The sequence below is a fragment of the Buceros rhinoceros genome, unplaced genomic scaffold (assembly GCF_000710305.1).
Source record: "Buceros rhinoceros silvestris isolate BGI_N320 unplaced genomic scaffold, ASM71030v1 scaffold44245, whole genome shotgun sequence".
In the NCBI taxonomy this organism is placed as follows: Eukaryota; Metazoa; Chordata; class Aves; order Bucerotiformes; family Bucerotidae; genus Buceros; species Buceros rhinoceros.
Genome location: NW_010413066.1, coordinates 25,279 through 39,947, shown reverse-complemented (window position 1 = coordinate 39,947; position 14,669 = coordinate 25,279). Strand labels below are relative to the sequence as shown.

General features: G+C 40.6%; 2 protein-coding genes across 2 annotated transcripts in view; one reads left to right on the top strand and one right to left on the bottom strand.

Annotated features, from left to right (window-relative positions):
* The first annotated feature begins 2,086 nt into the window (after window positions 1–2,086).
* VPS29 (vacuolar protein sorting 29 homolog (S. cerevisiae)) lies at window positions 2,087–3,597 on the top strand. Its single transcript, XM_010136583.1, has 3 exons — window positions 2,087–2,311; window positions 2,724–2,959; window positions 3,240–3,597. The coding sequence occupies exons 1-3, from the start codon at window positions 2,087–2,089 to the stop codon at window positions 3,355–3,357; spliced, it is 579 nt and encodes a 192-aa protein (XP_010134885.1). The 3' UTR covers window positions 3,358–3,597.
* Window positions 3,598–5,063: 1,466 nt separating this feature from the next.
* The window catches only part of KNTC1 (kinetochore associated 1), a 34,536-nt gene continuing 24,930 nt past the window's right edge, over window positions 5,064–14,669 (bottom strand). Inside the window, exons 49-63 of the mRNA XM_010136582.1 lie at window positions 13,884–14,094; window positions 13,681–13,790; window positions 13,059–13,108; window positions 12,603–12,681; window positions 11,837–11,955; window positions 10,873–11,008; window positions 9,845–9,940; window positions 9,413–9,469; window positions 8,939–8,993; window positions 8,796–8,859; window positions 7,670–7,799; window positions 6,933–7,022; window positions 6,320–6,465; window positions 5,381–5,471; window positions 5,064–5,123 (exon numbers count right to left, since the gene is read on the bottom strand). Of these exons, the coding sequence (XP_010134884.1) occupies window positions 5,064–5,123; window positions 5,381–5,471; window positions 6,320–6,465; window positions 6,933–7,022; window positions 7,670–7,799; window positions 8,796–8,859; window positions 8,939–8,993; window positions 9,413–9,469; window positions 9,845–9,940; window positions 10,873–11,008; window positions 11,837–11,955; window positions 12,603–12,681; window positions 13,059–13,108; window positions 13,681–13,790; window positions 13,884–14,094 (1,494 nt within the window). The remainder of the gene's footprint in view (window positions 5,124–5,380; window positions 5,472–6,319; window positions 6,466–6,932; window positions 7,023–7,669; window positions 7,800–8,795; window positions 8,860–8,938; window positions 8,994–9,412; window positions 9,470–9,844; window positions 9,941–10,872; window positions 11,009–11,836; window positions 11,956–12,602; window positions 12,682–13,058; window positions 13,109–13,680; window positions 13,791–13,883; window positions 14,095–14,669) is intronic.

The window sequence follows — 14,669 nt, the reverse complement described above, 5'->3', positions numbered from 1 at the left end:
GCCCAGAAATCCACCTAATGGCGAGCAGAGGTAGATGGAGGGGCGGGAGGGGAACGCCGAGAGGAGGGGGAGCCCCGCGGAGGGCCCGCCGGCGGTAAGGAGGCCGTGCCGAGGGCTGTCACCGGCCCAGAGCTGCCGGGGGCTTCGCGCAGGAGCCGGTTGTTAATTTTTTATTTTTTTTTTAACGCTTCTTTCATAACATCAACAATTCATTAATTATTATTTGCCTATTCATTTGGCTAGATTTTCTTTTCTGTTGCTTTCTTTTGTTTAACATTGATCATGTTTCACCCTGTTTTTCATTCCCCCCTGTCTGCAATCAACTCCTTCATTCCAATAAGGCTGGGCACAGAGTAAGTTTACTCCTCTTGGCTGTTGCTAACACCGGTGGTAAGGGCTTGATAATGTTACTAGATGATACAAATGCCAGATAGTTCTTATGAATTAGGGGCTGCTGTGCAAACCACGCTCAAGAATGCACCTAAATTCCTAGAAAAAGCCAGATGTTGTAACATTCTCTGCCACTATTTTACGTTGCAGCTGTGATTATTAAACATACTTCAGTGCTTTTAATTTGTTCGTGTTCTAGTAGCTTGCCAAGCTTTTCTTTAATTAACAGGAGGTCAAATGTGATTTGGGGGAAAATGTGGGGCCTGCTGGTTCGTCAGCGAAGAAAATGGTCTTTGTGAACGTGCACACACCGCTGACTGCAGTGGGGCTTTGTGAAGTGGCAGTACAATTAATTATTATTAAACAGTAAATACATAACTGGTATTGCATGTCTAAGTCCCTTAAGTGTCAGTAAGGGAATCTATCGGTTGCCACTTTAAGAATCAAAACCACTTTAAGAAGCAAAGTAATCTGTGACCTGTTTTTCGCTCGTGTTCAAGCATATCATCTCTAGGCTGGTGCCATTACTGGGTATTTTTCTTTGGGAACTCTTGAAAGACCATCACAAATGTGTCTTTCTTTTTTCCCTCTCCTGGGTTAGTTTTAAATCAGATTCCTCTGGCCTTTTTTGATGACCATTAGCATGAAGATAGCTGCAGGGCCTACAGATTTTAAAAGCAGATATTGAAAAGGGTCATTTCTTAGCGGTTCTGTGTACCGGGCAGTGTCTGTTCCGAGCAGGCGATGGCTGCCCTCTGAGGGACTCGCAGAGCGTTATGGTTGGGAGATAAACTGTCCCTTTTTGATATGGAGCTGTTCACCAGGTTAAGAGGGATGGTGTCTTGAGATCCAGTGATTTTCCAGTGTAGTGGCACATAACACCCCACGCTTGATAGAGCTTTTCATGCCCTTTTTGCATAATTAATTTATTGCTGCGTTGCTCGCATTAATTATTTCTGTATTCGCAGATTTAAAGCCTCTGATATTAAACTGTGGTCTTCACCTGAACCCTTAATATTGAAGCCCCTGTCGAATTTGCATTCTCCTTGCATCTCTTGTACTGAAGCTATGAATGCTGGGAGCAGTACCGCTCTATGCCGTGGCCTGGCTTATTTTCTCTGCAGTGCCCTGATTTTTGTTTTTTATTATTAGTTTATCCTGTTGTTCGGTGGTTCCTATGATGCGGGCTCTGAACAAGCTTCCTATTCTGGTCAGCTATTAACATGTGCCACAGATTTTCTGCCTTTTCTTTAGTAAGGAAGAAAATAGAAGTTAATTAAAGTAGGAAGAAACTTGAATGAAAAGTATCAAAAGGAAGAGGCCACAGTTTAGCCAGGTCTGTGTTTCAGAATATGTGCTAGAGATGTCCTATGCTATTTTTCAGATGTTGAAGGACAAAAAAAGTAGGCTAATTTATGGTAGTTCCCAAATTTGTGTAAAACATTTTGTTGTTTTACCTTGCAATGGCTTTCAGCAACAACGATAAAAAAAAATTCCATAGGCTGTTCGCAAGGCCTCCCTTTGGAAAATGTTCTGCGTGGTGAGGGCCCTTGTTTTCCCTCAATATAGCAACATTCCATCACCATTTCGTCCTTATTTTGGTAGCTTTTACTTCAAAAGGCAGAGTTATGAAGCTGAAGGAAACGTTGCGCTGCCTTCTGTTTGCCGATGACTCTTGTCTTAACAACTGTCTGTAATGCTCTTCTCTCCTGTCGTGGCTCCTGCCAAGTTGGTGTTAGTGTTAGGAGATCTTCACATCCCGCATCGATGCAACAGCCTCCCAGCCAAGTTCAAAAAACTGCTGGTTCCGGGGAAGATCCAGCACATCCTCTGCACAGGAAACCTCTGCACCAAGGACACTTATGACTACCTCAAGACTCTGGCTGGGGACGTTCATGTTGTGCGAGGGGACTTCGATGAGGTAGCGTCTTCTCTTGATGATGGCCTTTCTTGTGCGTTGTCTGCCTAAAGGCAGCGTTTGGGTTATATTTAATTTGCATAAATGTGGGCGAAGTGGGGGTATGAGCATGTGAAAAGGCAGACTGGGTGAAAGAGTTGGGGTTACGGTGACTAATGTGAATTGTGCAGTAAGTTCTGATCTGTCAGTATGAATAACAGTAATTTCTGCGCGTGGCTGTGTCTGGGACCCCAGCAGACAGGATCAGCTCCATGAAGTTCCTTCCCTCCCTCTCCGCAGTGTTCATAAAGCAGCTTTGGAGCTCTATCTTTGTAGCAGTAGGGCCATTGGCTTCCTCCCTCTCTTCTTGGTCTTGCAGGGAGTTGTTTTTAAATGTAAATCTGTACGTCTCATCTGTGTTTCTCTTTATTTTTAGAACCTGAATTATCCTGAACAGAAAGTGGTAACTGTTGGACAGTTCAAAATTGGGCTGATTCACGGTCATCAGGTTATTCCCTGGGGCGACATGGCCAGCCTGGCACTGCTACAAAGGCAGTTTGACGTGGACATCCTAATTTCAGGACACACACACAAATTTGAGGCATTCGAACATGAAAACAAGTTCTATATCAATCCAGGATCAGCTACAGGAGCCTACCATGCCTTAGAGAAGTAAGTGAAGTTGGGGAAATAGCCATGGGCATTTTCTTTTTGTAACAAAACTGAACTGAAAACTGGCAACGAAGGTTAACATTGACATTCTGCATGTCAGGGAGAGGAAGGGTTCAGGTCACTTGCTGCAGCTCCGTGGCTGAAACAGATGGGAGTGAAATAGTTAAAGCTTCAGCTCTGATGTGCTGTGCTTGCTTACAGAAGTCAGACCCGTTTTTCAGAGACCGATTTCTGTTAAGTAGTGGAGAATTCACATGGATTTCTTTTCCTCTCTTTCCAGCAACATCATTCCTTCATTTGTGCTGATGGATATCCAGGCTTCTACAGTAGTTACATATGTCTATCAGCTCATTGGAGATGATGTGAAAGTAGAAAGAATCGAGTACAAAAAGTCTTAAAACTCGTCATGCTTGTCTGGTTTTTTTACCATCTCGTTCTGAACTGCAAGTTACTGCACTACTTGATGGCTACTTTACAGTACTTAACTTTACAGCTTAACGATGTAGCTTATGGGTAATGACTTTAAAAAACATTGTGTTTGCTTTTCTCTGTATGAATTGATTTGTAAAATATTCCATTGAAATAACTGTTGAAATACTGTTCCTTAATGTTGTAATAAACTGCACTTCATAGAAAAACTAAGCGTTACGAACTGGCTGTTGGGGAAAAATGCAGGAGGTGTAGTTGCTTTTAAAACGCCTGATGCTCTGGTGTGGTGACTGATGTGTAAACAGCTTGAATGAAAAGATGGAAGGCTCTGGGGCCGTGTTCCACTTAAATATCAACTTTCTCAGTTCAACATTCCCAAGTAACTTAAAAGGATAAAATGGATTGACAGATTCTGGAAATACTACAATTAACTCACCCCTTACAGTAGTAATTTCACTGTAGAAAGTTTAACATCAGGCTTTTTATAATCATTGCTATGATGAAGAATGGTCTAATTAAATCTATGAACAGTGAGGAGAGGGTTTTTTTACGGCATGTACCAGACACTCGTGTATGCCCTTTGCTCTGTGTGCAGAGGGTTAAATAATGCAAGTCCTCTGACACCTGTATTCCCACTGATGACTAAAGCACGGTTGTTCAAGAACTCTGCACCTTCTGGCTCTCCCGTCCTCCTGCCTGCTGGGAGCTGAACGTACTTTAACACTCCCATTTCTCATGACTGCTAACTTTACAATAAACCCAGGCTTTTATATTTGGTCTTCTGCAGAAGAACACTGAGAACTTGGGGCTCTTTCCTTTGCAGGTGTGAGCCTCTGAATTAAGGCTTTTCCCAGAGCAGTATCTGCCTGAAAATCCGTGCAGGATTTGTCATGGTTTGAGAGCAATGAATGTTCTCCATAGATCATAAGGAATCAGCTAGAACCATTACTTGGGTATCCTAAGCTGACTAAAGGACAGTTCTGATCAAAATCAACCTTCTTTACCTTAGACCAAGGATCTCAGCCTGGTGTCTCAGGAGCCTCTGTCTAACAGCAGCTTCATGCAGTGAAACACACCTACTGCTTGATTCTACTGCAGACACACAGAGAAAGAATGAAGTTGAAAAAAAAAACCCCTGCCACATTATTGAAGGAAGGTTAGTGGCTGAGTTGAACACCAGTATACTGACAAATTCCTAAATAAGGTTTATAGGCTACTGCTATGAAAGTCTGTTTATTTGTGCTCACTGTAGTTAAAGTTACAGTTTGTCTAGGAAGTATATTTTACACGAAGTACATCACAGCTTAAAAGCCTATCACAATTATGCAAAATTTTGTGTGAATGATATTTTAGAGTGATCCTCGGTAGATTTAGACATGGAGAAATACAGAAGTAAAGGAATTAAACTTTAATCCTTAGTAAAAATGAAAAGTGCTGAATATGAACAGTGCTGTTTGATAGAAACAGGAAATTCTGCTGTAAATCTGAACTGTTTCAGTGGGGATGGAGTAAGGAGGGGAAACAGCCTCAAACAGTTAGAAAAAACTTTGGAAAGCTCAGGGTAGCTTTTGGCAAGAAGGCATTAAGGTTTTAGTGTGATGTTCACCAGACAAAACGGGTGTTCTCAACGCACAGCCCTCATCTTGCTGGTGGAGAGAGGAGAGAAGAGGGCAAATCAAGACCTTACTGATGACAGTTCTAGTACACAGGTGTCCTCTGGTCTGTTCAGATACATCTGGAAGGTAAGAGAACAGTGTTAGCAGGGCTTAGGAAACATATAATCTACAAGCTGTGACAGTACTTGAAGGCAGAGGGCTTAGCAAGGCACAGGTTTAGTTCAAATCAAAGGAATCATTTGAATTAACAAAGGGATCTTATATGCAATATATTTTACTAAAATAAATCAGCTAACAAGTATTTTTGCTAAAAGTTGAGTGAAAGGCTTGGTTTAGAAAAAAACACTGTGTGAAGTGGAGCAGCAGTTGGTTTTACCTTCAGAAGCTCAGATGAGGGTATGTCTGTGAGAGCGGGATTTCCACTTTTCTCTTGATACTCTTGAATTAGGGCTGTTGCATCATCAGTGCTGGAGGAGGCAAAAGTTTGTCAAATTTGTCAACTTTCTAAAAAGCCAAGAATGTAGACTGTACACTGAAGCAGAAAAATAAGGTATGACCCCACATTTCTGAGGTCAGATAGGTACATCCTTTCCCAGGAGAGAAAAAGGAGCCATTACAAGTCTAGAATTTAACCCATGGCTGTTCATAAACCCAACATATACTAGAATTTAAACCTGTATTTACTGGTTCCTGCCTGTTTTGGCTGCAGGGTAACTGGTAACAAGGTGAGTTGCTGTGCCGAGGAGGTGGGGGCTGAGATGGAAGCTCACAGCTATGTGAGGAGCCCACGTGCAGCGAGTCACTGCTGATCTGCTGATGGGGAACTGCCCTGTGGTGGGTTCAGTGGCCAGACCCTTTCTTTTAGGTGGAACGGAAGAGGTAGTTCTAACCCTAACTCTTGAAAAACTTAGTGGCAAAACCACCGATTCCTAAGTCTTGAGTCCAGGCAGTTAATTTGTTTTTTTCAGAGTTGCTGAAGCTGTGACTCCATGATGCCACAGAGCTGAATTCATCTCAAGGTGACGTGAAGCGATTCAAAGTGGAAGTGTTTGGTTTTTTCGGCGGGTTACTTGTGTTTTAATGGGATTTGATCTGTTTGCCAGTCTGGGCTCAATAAGCTGCTACTTGAGCTTGAATTATCCTAAGTATGCAAAGTAGTGAGATGAGATTTTTATTTTATTTTATTTAGCAATGCTTTAAAAATTCTTTTTTAAGTACTAGAAAAATCTCCATGACTTCAAATAAATGGAAATAAGGCAGAGATTCAATTTCTGTGATGGCTATCAGTCATGCAAGACCTGTCTGATTAACTTACCAGTTCTTTTTGGCAAAATACTCCACCAGCTCTTTCACTCGGTGAGTATTCATCAGTTGTTGCTTCACCAGTGGAAAATACTTAGTTTTCAAGAACTTTTCATATAGCTTTTCACTTATGATCCTGTCCAAAACCAGAGATCTAATCTGTAGATTTAAGTTACAGAAAAGTATTAATATTTTAAACATAAGGAAGTTTACCTTTGAATGAAAAGAACTCAGAGTTTTCTTACTAGACTCTCCTAGAGCAGGATCTCTTTTTTTTTTAGTGCTACGCAATGGCAGGTTTTGTGAAGACTAATCTAAGAGACGGCAGTTTCATACACCCTTTGGCCTTTCTGCTTAAAACATTGATAGTCGTGCTGCTGCCAACAGTGGTGAGCTGCGAAGGGGCAGCCTGGGACACAACGCCGTGCAGGGATGTACAAGTTTTTCAGCTGCGCAATGCATTAATAAAAAGGCAAAAATCCCTGGAAATACTTTACAAGGCTGCGCTATGTCAACTGACACTTGGCAGGATCAGGAGAGAGAGGGGAAAAAAGGTTCTGTGTACACATATCTGTCCAAAAAAGCCTGTAAGTCAAAGACAAGTGAAGAAAATTCTATGTATTTACCTGAGAAGCAAAGGCCACCACCTCTCCTGTGTTCATGTGCTCATCTATTTGTTGCAGCACAGTTTCTGTGTCACACGTCGATAAGAAACCCTTGCGAAAATACGTTACAAAGCATTAACGTTCTGTGAATGATTAAAGTAGAAACTTGCCCTTCGGAGCAAGTATTTGATTTATTCAGGACCAATTAATATTTTGAAATTCTCGGTACAAACATGGAATTGCCAAACCAGGATCTGTGCAGTTTGACTGAAAGAGAACTCGTCGCTTTTAACTCTCTGTGGGTGTTTTGCTGTAGCCGTTACAGGTCTTTTTGATTCATTGCCAGCAGACCGTGTCTTACACTAATGCTCTAATTTGGGACAATCTTTCTGAGCTTAACTTCGATGACTGGAAATCTAAGAATTTAAGCTGCCTTTACTAGTGCCAGTTTGCTCGTGACAAATATGGGACTTTGTAGGGGTTTTTTCGTGGGTTCTATGGGTGAGATCCCATAAAATATCCTCAAATCCACAAAAGGCAAAGTCATATGACAAAGCTGCTGAGGATGACTTGAAGTCAGCTGGTTTTGCTTTTAAAAACCCAAAACAAAACAAGAGGAAGTGTTCAGTGATCTGTTTCAGAAGGACCAATTCAGAGCAATAGCCTTTGTGGGTGGGAAGTGGCAAGCAGCTGTCAGCAGCGACACATGCTTAAAGACATTTCCCTTGCACAGATAGAACACAAAACGTATTATTTACCTCAATTTGCTGCTCTCGCTTCTCTGACTGAGGAATCAGCAGCAGGCACCCCAAAGCAAAAGCTGGGAGGTCCAGCTGTGCATATTGTTTAGCTATTCCGATGACGTCCAAGTCAGCCAGAACAGGACACCTTCAGAAGAAGGTTAGGAGTGAAGTGCTCAACTCTGATATGTATAACAGGACAGCTTAGTACTAACCAAACCACACGGAGATTTTTAAGAACAGGCAGAACAACACATTTTTACCTCATCTTACTTTCAGCAACAGCCAAGCTACGCGAGCTGACATTTCACAGAAAACAAATGCACGACAATGTTCTAGCTTGAAAAAAAGCCCGACTCCAGCTTCTCTCTCTAAACACCCGAGGCCCTATTTTGAGAGGAAGTGTTGACCAGCTGCCCAGAGTAAAGCTTTGGTACATGTGTATACGCCCAGCAGTGTAGGCACATTCTTCAGCTGGATCCCCTCGCAGGATTTCCTAACTTCTAGTGCAAGTCAGGCTCTCTGAGCTCTGGTTCTTCTCTTGAGCAAGTCAGAATGAATAAGATAATGACTTATTGTGCTTTCTTCTATTGCAAAGACAATGCAAAACTGGTTTCTGTACAGACCGTTTGGAAGGTTAACTCTATTACAGATGTGCCGTTATTAGATTTTACTCATGTCAGATTTAGTCTTCGTAGGAAAACGAATTCGTTCATACTCTGTGTTAGTGTTCTAGGAAATGTGCTGTATATGGGGCTAAGTAAGATATACTGGCTTTAGGGTTGACCATGAGCCCTTTAAAAACTGTCAGGACAGAACAGATATCCCTCACAGGGGAAGTGACTGGGCAGATAAATTGGTTTGCAGCAGTCTGTGCTGCTGTTCCCGAGTTCCAGTTCGGAGACCAGTTTAAAGAGCCAAGGAACTGAGTTACAGCCCATGGTGTCAGCAGTCTGCAGGCAAGCACAGCAATGCTATCTGGGTACGTGCCCTGGTCCTGTCCTTCCCACAGGTGCAAATGCTTCTTCCTTGTGCCTCAGGTTCCCCAGTTTTCAGAGGTCCTTTGCATGTTCCAGGGAAGGTTGCTGGGTTGCCAAGGGGCATTCCCACCCAAATACCAGCGTGGGATGTGCTATCCACTTACTTGAGCAGAATCACAAAACACTCGCAGGATTCCTCTAACTGTTTAGGGCTCGGTGGACATGAAGCTAAGAAATAAAGAAAACATGATGAAGTAGATACATAACCAAGTTACTATACGAGCACGACAGCTAATAACAACCCTACCTGTGAGAAATGGTGACAGAACGGCACTTCGCCAAGCCCGACTGAAGTTGGGAATCTGTGGACAACGAGGTTTTGCAGTAATAAATACAGTTGTAACTACGTGTACTTGTACACACAGACATCCTGACCCACTGTCAATTTTCCTTCTATCCTGATGAATTAGTCTCTAATACTGCTTTCCTCATCTCACAGTCTAAGATTTAGTCATATTTTCACTGATGGCAAAATTATTGTGTCCAACTTTCCAAAATCCCTCAAGGAAGTGTTTGCTGAAGGAACCAGAAGTGCAAAATGCGCTACTGCAGTGATTAATAATGATACTCATCTGCGTATTGCATTGTCGTTAAAATAATCGTTCTAAAAGAACCTTTCAGTGTGTATCACTTCATGGCTGCCATTCACACACACACAAAGAAGGTGCTACATTACTGTTAAGTGAAGAAAAAGATGAGGAATATCAGAATATTTGCTTACCTCCCATAGTGAATGAATCCCTGTAATTGCTATCAAAACTCTTCTTAGATACTGAAGCTGAAAAAAATTTCATTATAAAATGTTACGATGTTTTTGAAGATTTGGCAATAATCTACTGCATTATGCTTGTTATCATAATTTGAAGAAATATTTCAATTTATTATCACAGGAATTACTCTTGCCACCTGAAAGGCTTTGTTCCTTTAAAAAAAAAATCCTAAATACTTAAGATCAAAATTCTCAAGCGGTACTGCTAAACCATGAATTCCTCAAAGCTTTGTCAGCTCGGTATCTAAGAGCCCCAAGGAACCATGTAAATTATCAGTTAGTGTTCGTGGAAAGTTCATAGTTTCAATCTTTAGAATCTAATCAGAGAGGAAAAAAAGCCTTTTTTTCTCCTCGCTGCAGATCTTCATGATTAAAATGCCTTACCATATTGAAGCTGAGGAGTTTCTGCAGCAGGCCGTTCCAGAGCTGGGAGTCGTACACTTTGTATTCCAGACTCAGCTCTGTCACCAGTCTGACAGCCTAGAGAGAGCAAGGACATGCTGTGTTTTAATACACTCTTGTGATCCAATCTTCACTGCTTGCCAGCAGAATTTATATTTTTACTCTGTAACTGGGACCTTTAACTCTTGAAAAGCCACAACCAAGCCACTTTCAAAATTATTTTACACGTGAGAATTAAAACAAAACGACCCCCCCCACCACCTATATGCGATACCAATTTATTTTCCAATTGTAGGAAGGCTAAAGTTTTTTTTATCTGCCATTTTCAAATTTTATACTAGTGCATATTTCAACCAAAGGCCAGATCACTTCCATTTCGTGTCTATAAATCAGAAGTGTTACTGTTGGAGCTTTAATAGACTAGCTTTTTTTTTTTTAATCATATATCATTGTCTACCAGGAAATCTCCTTGACCTGCCTGTGTCTTCACTTGCCCGTGTCAAGTTCACTGTTTACAAAACATACTTGGTAACACAAAGTAATTATCGAGTTCCTAAGCAGAGCATCACTTAAAGCCCATCGCTGGCACATTAGATGCAGAACTAACGGCTATTTTGAAGGTGCATCCTGTTAGTATTTAATTCATATTGAAGTATGAGGTATGAGTCCAAGCAGCTTCAAAAAAGGAAAGGAAAGAAAAGGTTTCTGCACCAAAGATCTGGTTTTCCAGGCAAGAGATGAGGAACGGGTACACAAAGGTGGGGAAGTACTAGGATACAGGGACGGACAACAGTCAACGCATTGATTTTTTAATTTTTTTTTTCCTTTGGTCCCTCTGAAATGGGGAGTCTCTGTTGTTCACTGCTTGTTTGCTGGCATTTTTAAGTATAATTGTGAGCAGCACATCATGAGTACTGTCTGAGAGGAGCACCACCTGTCTAGAAGTGAATGTGCTGGGTAGAAAGGTGTAACAAACAAACAAAAAGTTACCAAGGATTTAAAAACCCTACCGTGGGCTCATGGCTGTGATTCTTCCACAGCCCTTTAATCATTCCTTCCTTAGGACTCTTATGAAACGATTCGTAAGTATATGGAATATTCAAGATTTCAAACTCTGCCAGGTAAATGCAGCACTTCAGAAAATACCTGTAAAAAAAGTCCCCACAAACCCAGTAGTTAATATTATTTACAGTGATTATTATAATTCACAGAATCAAGCTCAGCATAATATTGAAAAAGTGCTTTTCTGTTGCTTTTAAAACAAAAGGAAAAATAGCACAGACTGTATTATGGAGGAGATCTTAACGAAGTGAAACACCTCCTGGTAATTGCCTAGGGAAAGCCTGTTTCACCTGGATGATGGATCATCTCTAAAGATAAACCAGTTGCTTTAACTCTTCCAGCTCACATTCCCTTCATGCCCAGAGACCCCTGTCGAACTCTTTTGTATGATCTTCTCTGAAAACATCCCTTTCCTCTGAAATGGCCCTAATTCCAGATCACCAGCATTGGAACTCCGTTCTACTTATTTTCTAAGTTCTACAGATACTTCCAAAGAAACAGCGTTATTCTGCAGGGGTTTGGGGTGCTTGTTTTTTGCAGAGGACTTCTGTCTTTGTGAGATGACCAGTCCTGAACCCACATGAACACAATGCTGTACATACGGGTAGGGGGAAATGCTTCAGTAACTACAGAAGTAACTGCAATCTATGCAAAATGGAACAAAGTGTTTTGAAATTTAAATTTAAAGTCATATTACTTCCAGGGTTACAGATTAGGACTGTGATGTTCTGCACTGTGTAACAGTGAAATTAAAAGATCTAGTTATGCTTTTCAGAAACAGATTTTAAAAGCTCAAAACACCCCAGATAAGTAAAAAATAGTTCGCCAAATATCGTATTTTTTTTTCCAATGGCTGTTAAAAGCCAACAAGACATCACTATTAAGGAACACCTTAAGAAAAATTCATCTTACTTTACTTTCTCAATGGGTTTCTTGAAGAGCGATTCCACAGTGTTGGTATCTGCCAAGTAGAGCAGGCACTTGAGTGCTCTGCTCCTGTGAGCAAACGTCAGCTGAGTAACTCCAATTGGCTGAGAGGGGCGAAAAAAACCACAGTGAAAAATCACAAGTGGCTGAACAACTAGAAAAAAGTTTATGTATGTTTAATGTGACCCTTTCTAAGATTTTTGGATTCATTTAGTGGAAATATCTGCTAAATAACAGACTGGTTCCCATTCAACATCTTTACTAACCAGTTGAAATATTTGTCAGCTTAAAGGAATGCTGCTAAACCACGTGGCTTTCTAGATTTAAGACTATTAATGCAGACAAGAAAAATACTTGTGATACTAAATGTAGTTGTGATACTGTGTAAGTGTGAAAGACTGAAGGTTAAGGTTCTACTATAATAGTTTTACCACTCTGCTTTAATTCCACCCAGAGTGAACCAATGTATTCCACCAGTTTAAAGCACTGAAAATGTTTAATGAAGTTATTTTCAGATACTATCAACAATAAATTTAGAAAACTGCTCTTGTCAGGCAATAGCAAAATTCAGTGAATGCCACAGTTTTACTCTAAAAGGGGTGGAAAAATAGTTTCTCACAGATAGATGAACTATCCAAAACACAGATACAAAGGTCTTAGGTTGAACCCCATAGTTAAGAGACAACACTTGACTTTAGTAAGAGGTAAAAATTTCCTAAGTAGCAGCTAAAATAAGAATTTAGAAACTTACAGATGTGGCAGATGTTGTAATTGCAAACAGCATTCTTGAACTATAATCCATTGGGCGGGACTGCAGGAGATAGATAACTCTGCAAAAACACATTTGTTTTTGATACCAGTACAGCACAACCACCGAAATGCCGTGTCCCAACACTCCTTCAAAGGTACGTGTACTTCACTGACAAAAAGGGATCATGGATAAGAGATCCCAAGGATGTAGAAAATGAGGAGGAAACCTCCAAACAGCTGCTCTTACGCATGCACTCACATCTGTAAGCTATTGCAGACGGGGTTTCGTTGCATAAGTATTTGACAATTTAAAACGAATGTCATCCGAGAGTAAAAATAAGAACCAACAGTGTTCACAGAATCACATGCACCGTTAGGTTTCTTGAAAAATCAAGATACAGTTAAACTTGCAAGTTAACAATAATTCACGACATTATATGCAAGACAATACACCTACCTTCGGAATTCTTCATCTTCCTGGACATCTCCAAAGATTTCCCGAGTTTTCTTAAAAAAACCATGAAAGTTCTAGTTGTGAGAGTTTTCTAAATTGTTTGTCTAAATAGCTGGGTCATATCCTGGCTTAAACCGTGTCTTAAAAGCTGGGTGTCCCTGCTAATGCAGCCAAGGAAAGGAATTTTGCTTTATCAGTCCGTCCTGTCTTTAACTGTACAACACCACTTCTACCAGTTGTGTTTAACAACACCACTCCTCAGCCTGGAGCAGGCTCCACCTCGTACTGATTCCGGAATCAGGGTCTGATGAGGCTACTGTATTTACAACTCCTTCAGGCTGGCTACAAAACCTTACTGCAGCACCAAAGGTAAGGTTTTAATCTCTCTGCAGAGAGAATGGAAAGCCTTTCAAATCATTCTCACTAGAGACAAGGGTGTGCAACAGTAGTAGAAGAGTACTGAAATTGTTAGCGGTCCGAATTCAAATGTATCTTAAACAGATTCATGAGTGCTAAAGGCAAATCGTAGCAGATAACCTTAGTCTTCTAAACAAGTGATAAAAATACACTTGTTTTATGTAACTGGCCGTTTTTCTCCAAAATCAAATCTCCCGTGATGACTTACTTCTGAGGGCAGTACACTTGGACACAGGTATTTATTCAGCAGTTTATCCCAGATTTTGTTTATATCCAAACTGTTGATCTCCGCTATCTCGTTCGCCGCCATATGGATATCTGCATAAACAGGCAGAGACAATACATTTACAAACTGTGTTACCTTGCTCAGCATCTTTGAACGAGCTTTTTTTTCCGATGATGGACACTCACCTGGGTAACCTCTGCCTGTTGGATTTTGGATTCTTTGATCTATACTGGGGTGTTCATACAGTAAAATTATAAGATTTGCTGGTTTCCCAATAGACTTTAAATACTCTCCTGTGTTCAGGTTATGTGTTAATAGAACATTTTCTGTGGCTGATCGCTTATACTGCATATGTAATTTCTTCTGTAGGACTTCGGCTTTCGCATGTGACTCATCCTTTGGGAAAACACCACAGTTTTATATAAAACAACATCCTTTTACTCAAAAGCACTAGAAAAATCATCATAACTTATAGTCTAAAACTGGGCAGCAAGATCTGCTCTTCAGATGTGTCTCCATCTGAAAATTGTATTGACAGGTATTTTTCTGGTAAATATACAGTATTCACTGGCAAGAAAAGGTATTTTGAAAAAAATTATAAACAAAGGTATGTTGTGAAAAGGCCAAATAAAATATGTACCGCATGCACCAGTATGTGAAATTAAGACATTCTGATGTAAGATGGAGAAGAAAAAAGATTTAATGTTAAACCTTGGTAAAATTTTGACACAATTTTATTCAAAGATGTGACTAATATGAGAGAACTATTTAGCGTTCATTGTGTCTCAACAACTCCATTGCAAAGTTTGTTATTTACAAGCAACGCTGAGATTTGTATTCACCTTTTCCTACCACGTAAAAACGAGCCTGAGAATCAAGTCAAAGCAGCCTTCTTTATAAGTACTACCTACAAATAGCTAAAGAATCTTGGAACTCAAAGCAAAAGTTAACAATGTTCTTGATCTATCAGC